Source organism: Trichechus manatus, unplaced genomic scaffold (genome assembly GCF_000243295.1).
Source record: "Trichechus manatus latirostris isolate Lorelei unplaced genomic scaffold, TriManLat1.0 scaffold00187, whole genome shotgun sequence".
NCBI classification, from domain to species: Eukaryota; Metazoa; Chordata; class Mammalia; order Sirenia; family Trichechidae; genus Trichechus; species Trichechus manatus.
Genome location: NW_004444123.1, coordinates 547,915 through 560,763, shown reverse-complemented (window position 1 = coordinate 560,763; position 12,849 = coordinate 547,915). Strand labels below are relative to the sequence as shown.

Below are 12,849 nucleotides of genomic sequence, written 5' to 3'. Positions count from 1 at the left end.
TGACTGCCTGCTCATGATAGCAACTCTTGAGGTGGTGCAGGACATAACAGAATTCCTTGGGAAGCATGTCTAGTTTGAAACATCCCCACAGGTGGTTGTCTGGAGAAGCTTAACCTGGGCTGTATTGTTGATATACTTGAACGTTATTTAAGATGAAATAGCCTGGACTTTTGGAAATTTACTTATGTTGAACTATTGTATTCGTGATTTTTCTTGATGGGGTCCCAGGGCAAGGCCACACCCTTGGGGAAAGGGCACCAGGATATCTACTAAAGGGAACTTAGATTCCATAATCAAATCTCAAGCCTCAGTAACACCCCTTTCCCTCTCTCTGCCCATCATTTTCACCTGGGAAATCTCTAACTTGTGTAAAATGCAGCTGTCTACCTGCAAACCAAAACCAAACCTGTTGCTGTCGAGTCGATTCCGACTCTTAGCGACCCTAGAGGACAGAGTAGAACTGCCCCATAGGGTTTCCAAGGAGCACCTGGTGGATTCGAACTGGCAACCTTTTGGTTAGCAGCCAAGCTCTCTATCTGCACCCAGCTCTTAACTGGCTTAGCAAAAATTACCTAACCAGACTGACTGGCCTCACTTTAAATTTCTTACCATAAATTTTAAATAGGTGATTATCAACTTGTAATCCTACTCTATTCCCCCGTATGTTTGCTGTCTCATTTTCCAAAGTAATTATTTCATATCTTCTATTTTTCCTACGGGAGCCCTGGTGGTGCAGTGGTTAAGAGCTCAGGCTGGTAACCAAAAGGTCGGCAGTTGAAATCCACCAGCCGCTCCTTGGAAACCCTATGGGGCAGTTCTACTCTGTCCTATAGGGTCTCTATGAGTCGGAATCGACTTGACCGCACACAACAACAACATTTTTCCCACTAGCCACTAATACCTTCTTCCGTTCCTCCCAGTTGGTTGTTGACATAACCACATATTTCATCCAGAAAATAGAAGCAATCACAGGGGAATGTCTTCATGTTATTTATCATCATCCCCATAAAGATGTGTGTAGTAAGGAATTTGGCCTCCCCTAAAGACAGGTCTAGCCTTTAACTGGCTCCTGGAAGATAACCTCTAAACCATTGGAATTTGACAAGAATGTCTTTGTTATTTATGGTGGGCCCCTTGGACCACACCTGTTAGCTTATGCTAATGAGATGATTCAGGGTGGGGCTGGCCACACCCCATAGTCATAGGATGGGAGCTGTCCATGCCAGAAAGACCAACAATGTGTTTAGAGGGTAGAGGTTTTCAGACTGACTTCCAGGGAGGGGAACTGTAGATGGAGTTCAGCCATGTGGGCAATGAATCAATCAGTCATGCCTCCTAAATGAAGTTTGGGTGAGCTTCCTGGATTTGCAATACTGTGTGCATATTGTTACATACAGACACAGGGATGGGGGTAACACATTCTGAGGACAACGGAAGCTTTTTATTTGGAACCCTCCCAAATTGTGCCCTGTGTGCCTTCTCTTCCTTTGGCCAGTTCTAATTAGTATCCTTTCCCTGTAAAAAACGTGACCTTGAGTATAATAGGGAAACCCTAGTGGTGCAGTGGTTAAGAGCTATGGCTGCTAAGCAAAAGGTCAGCAGTTCAAATAAACCAGGCACTCCTTGGAAACCCTATGGGGCAGTTCTACTCTGTCCTTTAGGGTCACTATGAATTGGAATCAACTCGATGGCAATGAGTTTTTTTTTTTTTTTTGAGTATAATAGCTGTCAGTGCATTCTGTGAGTCTTTCTAGTTGACCTTGAGGGTGGTTTTGGGAAACCCCTGAACCTGTGATTGGTGTCAGAAGTGAGGACGGTCTTGGGTGGACTCTTCCCTCTAACTTTATAGTTGGACCCTAACTTCTTACAGTTACAGGGCTGACCTTGCCAGTCTGGAGGACTATGCCCTTAACCTCACAGTTTGGCTAACTCTGGGCACCATGTGAATTTGGACTTACACTACTTGCCTTCCCTCCTTTTGCTATAGATGAATTATCTCTGTCCCTGTTAAAGGCCACGTGAGCGCTGGATCCCATCCTCCTCCTTCCTAGGGATTTCACTCCGTCAATCATTTGATTGCTTCCTGCATCACCAATTTATGTCCCAGTGGTTAAAAGCTCGGCTGCTAACCAACAGGTCAGCAGTTTGAATCCACCTGCCACTCCTTAGAAACCCTATGGGGCAGTTCTACTCTGTCCTATAGGGTGGTTATGAGTTGGAATGAACTCAGTGGCAATGGGTTTGGTTTTTACTGGGTTATTGCCATTAGCATTTAAATGTACTCTAGTATTTTCCATTGATTTTAAAATAAAACTTCTCTTGATACCACAGTCTCCCAGATAGTGTCCCATTTCTCTACTTTCTTTTCATCTTTTTTACTAAAATTTTTCCTGACCTTTCCTTATATAAGTTGTGCTGGCTTCCCCAGTATTGTGTACTGTCTTACCCTTCACCAAAGTTACCACTTATCTATTGTCTGTTTAGTATTCCCCCCCGCCCCTCCCATCCCTCATAACCAACAAAGATTGTTACTTTTTGTGTATAAACTTTTTCATGAGTTTTTACAATAGATGTCTCATACAGTATTTGTCCTTTTGTGACTGACTTATTTCACTTGGCATAATGTCGTCCAGTTTCATCTTAACCAAACCCATTGTATTCAGGTTGATTCCGACTCATAGCAACCCTATAGGACAGAGTAGAACTGCCCCATATGGTTTCCAAGAAGCGGCTGGTGGATTCGAACATGCCGACCTTTTGGTTAGCAGCTGAACTCTTAACCACTGAGCCACCAGGGCTCCATAGCAATGTCTCTAAAAAGTCCCCTAACTGCTGTCCTCACTTCCTCATTTGCCTCCTGTATGTCCTCAAGCTACCCCAACTGGGCTTCCTATTCCATCACTTGGATGAAGCTGTTCTTGTCAAGACCACAATGACCTCCTCATTCCCAAATCCAGGTGTTACTTCACTGCCCTCATTTCACTTGATTGTTCAGCAGGATTTAAAGTACTTTCTCTTCAATTCTGGGACATCCCACTTACGACTTTTCCATCTACCTCATTGGCTCTGCTCAATTTCCTTTGCTGGGTCTTCTTTCTCATCTTGACCTCCAAATTTTAGTGTGCCCAAGGTTTGATCTTTGGTTCTCATCACCTCTATTTACATTCTCCCCATAGCTGATGTGCTGCAGCCACATGGGCTTAAATAGCGCCTATATGCTAATGATTTCCAAATATACATCTCAGTGAAGAACTCTCTCCAGAGTTCTAGATTTACACCTTCAGCTGGCTACTTGCCTGCTCAGAACTACTCATCTCCCAATCCTCCCCTTCTCAGATAATGGCTCAAGGCCAAAATTCAGAAGTCATCCTGAAGTGCTCCTTTTCCTTCATGGCTCACATCCAGTCCGTTAACAAGTCTTATCAGCTCCACCTTCCAAATACATCTCCAATTCACCTATATTTCTATACCTTCACAATTCCTACCCTACTTCAAGCCACCATCAATTCCGCCCTGAATTTCTTCAATACTTTTCAAACTCTATTGGTCCCTTATAGTCTATTTTCCACATAACAGCCAGAGTGGTCTTTAAAAACATAAATTTTATCATACCATTTGCTTAGAGCCTTCATTAATTTTTCATTGCACTTGGAATAAATTCCAAACTCCTTAACCAGGTGGGGAAAATCGGCCACTGTCAATGTACTCCAACCTTTTCTAGAGCCATCTTTGCCTCCCTCCCAATGCTTCATCCCCACAGGCTTTCCTCCCTTTCCTTAAATACACCAAGTTCATTCTTGGCTTCAGGCCTTTCATTTGTTGTTCATTTTGTCTGGAACATTTTGCCCCTGTATCTCCACATGACTGACTCTGTCTTGTCGTTCGGGGCTCGGCTCAGATGTCAACTCAATTCAAATGATCATCCATTCTAAATAAGCCTGAGCCAGACATAATTACATTACCCTGTTTAATTTTTTTTTTTTGTAGCATTCATCACTCTCTGAAATTCCCTTGTTTATTTATTTACTAGCTTGCTGTTTGCCTCTCTGAACTCCCAGCATTCATATACTCCCACATAGTCACTCACACCTGCATGCAGATATGTAAGGTCTATGGGGGCAGAGACCACGCCTGTCTTGTTCACTCCTGAATCAGCCCGTGCCACTTAGTAGAAGCTCAATAAATATGTGGTGAAATGTATACGAAGGTAAAAGGAGTATGTATTTCTGTTGTCAATCATGCAGGGAAGAGGCCATCTCCGGGATAGGAAACAGACAAGGGGAAGGGATGCCTCAGCGGCTGTATCGGAAGAAACTCTTTTTTCTGATGAGGACTTCAGGGCTATGGCTTGGATTTTAAAGTCATAGATCCTAAGGCTCAAGCCTCCTGCCCCAGGGTGGGGGAAGTCCGGCTTTGCCACATGGAGGCAGGCTGGTGGAGACACTTTCTTTTGCTGCACATCGCAGGCCTGGAGCAGGCAGCCAGGCAGCCATCACACCAAGCAGTGAGGTGGCCTGCAGGGAGGCCCACCAGGCTGGACCTGGGCCTGCTACCGTTCTGCGTGATTGCTGTATGTGATTTCCTTCTGTCAGCCCTCTCAGAGGGCTTTCAGGAAATCTTTATTAAAAGTTACACCCTAGGCTTAACTATTATATTTGGAATTAACGGGGGAGTCTTTGCCACTTTCAGGAGGCGTAGTGAAGGAGATCTATAGAGTTTTCATTGGCTGATTTTCAGAAGTAGATCCCTAGGCTTTCTTCCTAGTCCGTCTTAGCCAGGAAGCTCTGCTAAACCCTGTTCAGCATCACAGCAACCTGCCAGCCTCCACTGACAGATGCATAGTGACTGCACATGAGGCGCATTGGCCAGGCAGCAAAGCCAGGTCTCTCGCCTGGAAGGTAAAAATTCTCCACTGAGCCACCAATGCCTTACCATTCCACCGTGCAGGGAGTCTTCACGAGTCGGGAGCTGACTCGGTGGCAGCTAACAATGACAATAGTGAAGGAGAGGACAGCGTGTTGATAGCAGCTGCAGGCTGGGGGGCTAAGCAGTGCTCCAGGGACAGAGGAGACGGTTGGCAGCGGCAGGAGCCTAGATTAACAGGGGGGTCACCACACCCCTGGGGAGGACCTTCAGGAAGGAGACGAAGTCTTGTTTTCAGGTGGGTGGTGGCTCAAAGCGTCAAGATGTGGGCTGTTAGTAGACATGCGAGCTCACTTGTACTCACAGGCTGGGGAAGCCTGGGATGTCTGCGTGGCATCCATACAGCCGTTTTTTAGTGACTACGTACAGAAGTTGGGCAGTTAGCAGATAGGGTGACTTCCTACCTTTTGCTTAGCGAGCTCTGTTCAAAGCACAGATTAGGCAAGGCATAAGCAAATAGCTGGGTAGAACCATTCAGAAGGCAGAAGAACACAGTTATTTAGAGTTCAGCTCTGCTCTGACTTCCTGGCTTGAAATCTCAACTTGATTATTTACACTGTGGACATGGGCAGTTATTTAACCTTGATACATCTGGTGGTGAAAAGGTTAAGCGCTTGGCTGCAAACTGAAAGGCTGGCGGTTCGAACCTACCTAGCAACTCCATGGGAGAAAGACCTGGCCATCTGCTCCCGTAAAGATTACAGCCAAGAAAACTCTACGGGGCAGGTCCACTCTGTCACATGGGGTCGTTATGAGTCGAAAATTGACTGGATTGCTCCTAACAACAACATGCCTCCTGAGGTTCAGTGGTACCCAACTAGCAGTGCCGATGAGAGGGTTACATGAGCTATTCCTGGAGAACACGTAGCCCAGCGCTGTATGGGGTTCACTGGAAGCATAACACAGGGGGGCTAGTTTTCTCTATGATTAAGTGCCTTGGAGCAGCCATCAAGGAGAATTACACAGGCTGTGAAGGGAGGTTTCCCGCAGTGACCTGACGGCATGTCAGAGCTCATCTACTCAACAGGGCAACCCCAAAGCCGTGTTCGTATGTAACGTAGACATTACCTTAATCACACCATTGGTTCTGGTAGGCTCTGACCACCGGAGTAACAAGGCTTGGCCATTCTCTTTCTGTTCTGCTATCAAGTTGCTCAGTCCACTTGGGGAGGATTCTAAGGTTTGAACCAGAGTCCAGGGGCTTGAAACTTCTCCCGCCTGGTTTGTAGCCACAACACCAACGTGATACTTTGTGAATGGTTCTAACCCAAACAGGTGAGCTTGGTAGCATGTTCCCTGTAAGAAAATCGACAGGTTAACTTTCTTTTAGAAGTGGCCAATGATCGTTGGAAGGTCATTCTCTGAACTGCATGCCTGGGTATATCAGCAACAGCAGCACGAATACTTACAGCAGTTTTAGAGTCGTCATTAAGAAAACAATGTTGTTTTTTTCTTGTTCTTGTTGACATTCTGAATATATTACCCAACGGTGTGTGATTTAAGAGACCCAGAGAGTACGGACTGGATAGGATCCTGGCCTTTCCACAGCTTGTAACCCAAAGGTTGTGGCATATGAACATAAAAAACCTCTGGTGCCTCAGATCAATGCTGCATCCAGCTCAGGATGGCAATCACTGGTTCTAAGTTGCATGGCAGAGAATACTGTAATTGCCCACCAGGTTAATCTTAAGGGTTGGGCGATTTATCCAGAAGGACCATAATTCTCTTTTATTAATCCCTAATACTATTTGTTTATATGCAAGCCTCTCCATCTCCCCAATTCCCTCTCACTTTCTCTGTGTGTATATGTCTCAGAAACACCAAAAAACAAACACAAGAAAACAACACAAACCAACTGAAATATAACTGTACAAACACCTTCAGGGAAACGCACTATTCACATATACGGGAAAATATTCTCTTTTGTTGAAAGTACCCTAACTAAAACCATGACATTCACCAAAAGTTCCTGTGACCTGGACTTAGAGAATTTGACCTTTGTTGATATATGAAAAAAAAAAGAGCGATAGCTGATTGTTTTGTCCTGCTTGGAGAGCAGCGATAGCGTTTAGCGTAGTTTGCATATCTAAACGAGAGCTGAGAATCCTAATGTTTTGACAGGCCCCAGGGTGCTCTTTCCACATCTGGTCTGGATGGATACGCCTGTTTACAGATAGAAATTATCTCTGCAAGTGGACCAGTAACATGTCTATAACTAAACACACACACACACGCAGAGACACACAGACACATACGCACACACACGTGCACACACATGGACACACACACACACACACACACACACACGCACACACCCCGGCGGCACCTTTTGTTGGGTACCATACCCATCGGATGTGGACAGTCATGAGGAGGTTTTGACTGCGTTAATAAGATATTTACATTTAATGGTGTGTGAGATCAGCTTTGGTTTATTAGATGTTTAAATGTGATCGATGGTCTTTAATTGTCCTCTTTCTTGGTGGGCAGGGAAGAAGGAATGTGAGGTGGGAAGAAGTTACTGTCTGAGAACAGATACCTAAAAGCATTAGACAAAGTTATCTGTTTAAGGACAGTCTCCTTAATTAGGGGACATCCAAAGATCGTTTTGAATAACATCTAAAGCAAGGTAACAAAACCAAATTGAACTATTTTCCAAACAAACTGGTTAGACAAAACCAAAACCCACTGGAGAAATAGTTTTTGACTCTGTCCTCACATTCTCGGTTATAGGTTTCAACCATGTAATGTGTCTTATTATATGTTAACCGCAGGCAGACAAAGTACAATCTCTTCACCTATCAAAAACTTGTCAAGTTAATTTTCCTCTTTCAATAAGTCCCATTATGATATTACATGCTAACCTCTCGAGATCTTTTAATATTTAAACATTTGCTGAGCCACCAGACTCTGAAACAATTTTACAGAAATACTAATTTCTCTTTTTTAAAATATTAAAAGTTAGATCATAAATATTTAAAACTTATTTCCCCACAACATTGGATTGCTCTTTTAGATAAATATAGCACAGAACCAGGGTGATCTTAATGAATATTAAATCTGAAGATGCTACAAGTCCCGATTACAAACATTCTTTTCTGATAAATGATTTCTTTTCTGCGGAAATAGGGCAAACATGGGCAAGATTAATAATGCAAAAAAGAATAATTCTTTGTTCAGAATATTCAGTAATAGATGCCAAAAAAGCACAAGTGCCAAAGCAAATAGTAATCACCTCTAGCAGATTACATATAAAGAAGATAGGCTGTTGGGGGACATTTAGAGATCGCTTTTGTCATGACAAACATGGAAAGCATGTGGGCTATAAAGCAAAAACATATGTATATTGTCAATAGCAGCACCTGCTCAATTACAGTTTATTTCAGAGCTGAGAATTCCAGTCAGCCCCTAGATGGCAATACGATCAAACCCTTTTGGTAACGGAGTACTTAATGATTAACAATCGGCATTCAGTCATCCAACGCACTCCAGGCAACCATTAAAAAAATAACAAAACTGATTCCATTATAGATTCTTTTAATAAACATTTATGGCTCAGACCCTTGGATGTAGAAGTATTCAAAATGCCCTGGCTGTAAACCTGTGCCATCTATTGCAGAAATATGACCTGCAGGTCTCCCGTTGAAGTTCCTGCATGCCTGATACAGAAACTGTTGAAAGGTGTGCACCTATAAAGAGTGATTACAACAGGTGTTTTGCTTAATCTGGTCTATAGTTACCTTTAAAAAAACATAAAAGCAACCACATATTGAGATATAAAGGAGAACTTCTGCATCCTAAATTTACACTGGGGAAATGTTCTCCCATTACAGTAATTTGCTATTTCTGCAGAGCTACCAAAAAATAATAATAACAGTGCACACATATACACACCCCTTAAATAAACCTTATTAGTAGCCATCATGCTTGGTAAAGTAGATGGTCAGCGAAATAGAGGAAGACCCTCAACGAGATGGGTTGGCACAGTGGCTGCAACAATGGGCTCAAGCACAACAACGATTGTGAGGATAGCGCAGGACCGGGTGGTGTTTCATTCGGTCGTACACAGGGTCGCTATGAATCAGAACTAACTGGACACCACCTAACAGCAACAGTAGCCATACATTTTGGGACACTTTAGTAAAGACTATATTTAAAAAAAAAAATGAAGAAATTAAAAAATGGTAAAACAATCTTTACCAATGTATTCTTCCAACACCTTAGGAAAAATTTTAAATCATTCTGTCCTGAATGATCTTCAACAGCAAAGTTCATAATTAATAAGTTTTAGAATCCTGCTGTAAAATTTGGACACAGTTCTGCTCTGTGGAGTTAATTTGGGTTGTGTCTTGTTTATTTATTAAGTTACTTGCTATGTTCCTTAAATTCAGCATATTTTCTTTAGCACTGTGGTTATAATTTTAAACGTTTTGGATTTAATTCCTCCCTTTGGAGACGTACCATTCTGTTCCGCTGACGAGGAAAATCCATCATTAAAAGTCATTTTCCTTCCTTTTTCCTCCCGATTCACCTTTTTTTCTTCTCCTCCTTCTCCGTCCCGACACTGCTCCTTCCTCCGTCTTCCTTCACTCTCTTCCCGTTATGGAGACAATCCTAACTCAGTACTCTAACATCTTCATTGTCATTATTCTGCTGTTTCCCTTCATTCTTCCACCCCACCAATTTCTTTTGAGCAATTTTGTTGCTGTTGTTATTTCTGGACTATAACCCTGGTTAAGAGCTTGGCTGCTAACCAAACGGTCGGCGGTTTGAATCCACCAGCAGCTCCTTGGAAACCCTATGGGGCAGTTGTACTCTGTCCTGTAGGGTGGCTATAGGGTCACTATGAGTCAGAATCGACTCGACAGCTGTGGGTTTGGTTTATTCTATGTACGTGTCTCTATCACATTCAGATTTTTTATTCTAGAAGCATATTAGCTATCTTCGTTAGGCCCCGGATTTGAGGAAGCATTTAAAAGAGAATGACTCAATAAAGGGAAACAGGAAGATGTATTTCACTAGGAGAGAATCCATTCTCTGAATCTAATATTTCCAGTATGATTTAGCGTCTCTTGTTTTAAACATATATGCATGAGGGTCAGAGCCTGGACACACATCAGTGCATCATTTTATGAGGCATGAAGACAAGACTCTGCGGGACTCTCTGCCAGTTGAGGTTCTGCCGGCAATTCGAACTACATTTTAACCTCTCAACTCTGCTCCTGGGACACATGAAACTACTTGGGGTCTTCGCAGTCTGACAATTTTACACCATCTTCTCTGATTATTTTTGACAACTTGAAGTGCCCCAAAGGTGGCCATGGGGTCAATAGGTTTATGCAGGTTGAAAATGATCAGAAATTAGCATTGATCTGAAGCTGTCAATAAAAGGCTGCATGGGGAGGCTTCCAGCACAAATGTTTAAACTGCATAAAGCTCCCTAACTTAGTCATCTTTGAGTCTATTGATCTCATGATCCAGCACATTCCAGAGACTTCCCTCTGGTCTTTGTGGTGCATTTTCATTGAGCCCAGTTACCTTGGCCCTTAGGAATCTTTTCACTCGGCTCCAGGTAATGAACCAACATAGTCATGCATGGGCCCTTCTGTGCTGTTCAGCAGAGCATTGCCTGTACTTTCTATATTTGAGAAAGGGTTAATCTTCCCAGTCACCATCAACTTCATTCCAGCTTCATTCACTGATGAGTATTTTTCTGCCTTTGCCTTTCGCTTACTATTTCCCCTTACCCTGGACTCCTCATTTTAAAACGGTGAGTTTTGGCGTATAAATCCTGACTTGGTAGTGAGGCGAACGGCAAGATCCAGAGAGTCATTCATATAGAAACTTTACCTTTTTTTCACGAGAGAGTTTCCGTGGAGTCTAGATGGAAACATGTCAACTCCCATTTTCCATAGCTGACCCACTCAGCTGCTTCTTAGTTTCAGCGCGTTGTATTTTGCTTTGTCATGCTGTTGTCAGATGCCATCGAGTCGGTTCTGACTCCTAGCAACCACATGTACCCCGGAACGAAACACCGCCCAGCCCTGCACCATCCTCACAATCGTTCTTATGCTTGAGCCTACTGTTGCAGCCTCTGTGTCAATCCATCTCGTTGAGGATCTTCCTCTTCATCACTGACCCTCTACTTTACCAAGCATGATGACCTTCTCTGGGGACTGATCCCTCCTGACAACATGTCCAAAGTATATAAGACATAGTCTCTCCATTCTTGCTTCTGAGGAGCATTCAGGCTGTATTTCTTCCCAGATAGATTGGCTCGTTCTTTTGGCAGTCCATGGTACATTCAATATTCTTCACCAACACCACAATTCAAAGGCGTCAATTCTTCTTCGATCTTCCTTATTCATTGTCCGGCTTTCATATGCATGTGAGGCAGTTGAAAATACCAAGGCTTGGGTCAGGCACACCTTAGTCTTCAAGGTGACATCTTTGCTTTTCAAGACTTTAAAGAAGTCTTTTGCAGCAGATTTGCCCAATGCAATGAGTCTTTTGATTTATTGACTGCTGTTTCCATTGGTGTTGATTGTGGATCCAAATAAAATGAAATCCTTGACAACTTCAATCTTTTCTCTGTTTATCATGATGTTGCTTATTGGTGCCATTGTGAGGATTTTTGTTTTCTTTATGTTGAGGTGTAATCCATACTGAAGGCTGTGGTCTTTGATCTTCATCAGTAAGTGCTTCAACTCCTCTTCACTTTCAGCAAGTAAGGTTGTGTCATTTGCATAATGCAGGTTGTTAATGAGTCTTCCTCCAATCCTGATGCTTCATTCTTCTTCATATAGTCCAGCTTCTTGGATTATTTGCTCAGCATACAGATTAAGTAGGTATGATGAAAGGATGCAACCTTGACACACACCTTTCCTGACTTTAAACTACACAGTATCCCCTTGTTCTGTTTGAATGACTGCCTCTTGATCTATGTACAGGTTCCTCATGAGCACGATTAAGTGTTCTGGAATTCCCATTCTTTGCAATGTTATTTATAATTTGTTATGATCTACACAGTCAAATGCCTTTACATAGTCAATAAAACACAAGTAAATATCTTTCTGGTATTCTCTGCTTGCAGCCAGGATCCATTTGACATCAGCAGTGATATCCCTGGTTCCATGTCCCCTTCTGAATCCAGCCTGAATTTCTGGCAGTCCCTGTTGATATACTGCTGCAGCCGCTTTTAAATGATCTTCAGCAAAATTTTACTTGCATGTGATATTAATGATATTGTTCGATAATTTCTGCATTCAGTTGGATCACCTTTCTGGGAATAGGCATAAATATGGATCTGTTCCAGTCAGTTGGCCAGGTAGCTGCCTTCCAAATTTCTTGGCATAGACCGGTGGGCGCTTCCAGCACTGCATCCATTTGCTGAAACATCTCAATTGATATTCCATCCATTCCTGGAGGCTTGGTTTTCGCCATTGCCTTCAGTGCAGCTTGGACTTCTTCTTTCAGTACCATCAGTTCTTGATCATATGCTACCTCTTGAAATGGTTGAACGTCGACCAACTCTTTTTGGTATAATGACTCTGTATTGCTTCCATCTTCTTTTGATACTTCCTGCGCCCTTTAATATTTTCCCCATAGAATCCTTCACTATTGCAACTCGAGGCTTGAATTTTTTCTTCAGTTCTTTCAGCTCTGGAAATGCAGAGCGTGCTCTTCCTTTTTGGTGTTCTACCTCCAGGTCTTTGCATATGTCATTATAATACTTTACCTTGTCTTCTTGAGCTGCCCTTTGAAATCTTCTGTTCAGTTCTTTTACTTCATCGTTTCTTCCTTTTGCTTTAGCTACTCAACGTTCAAGGGAAAGTTTCAGAGTCTCTTCTGACATCCATTTTGGTCTTTTCTTTCTTTCCTGTCTTTTTAATGACCTCTTGCTTTCTTCATGTCTGATGTCCTTGATGT

General features: G+C 42.8%; 1 protein-coding gene across 1 annotated transcript in view; it reads right to left on the bottom strand.

Moving 5' to 3' along the window:
* USH2A (usherin) overlaps nt 1-12,849 on the bottom strand; it is a 551,884-nt gene that overhangs the window by 54,679 nt on the left and 484,356 nt on the right. Inside the window, exon 43 of the mRNA XM_012558807.1 lies at nt 5,992-6,219. Coding sequence (XP_012414261.1) covers nt 5,992-6,219 — 228 coding nt within the window. The remainder of the gene's footprint in view (nt 1-5,991; nt 6,220-12,849) is intronic.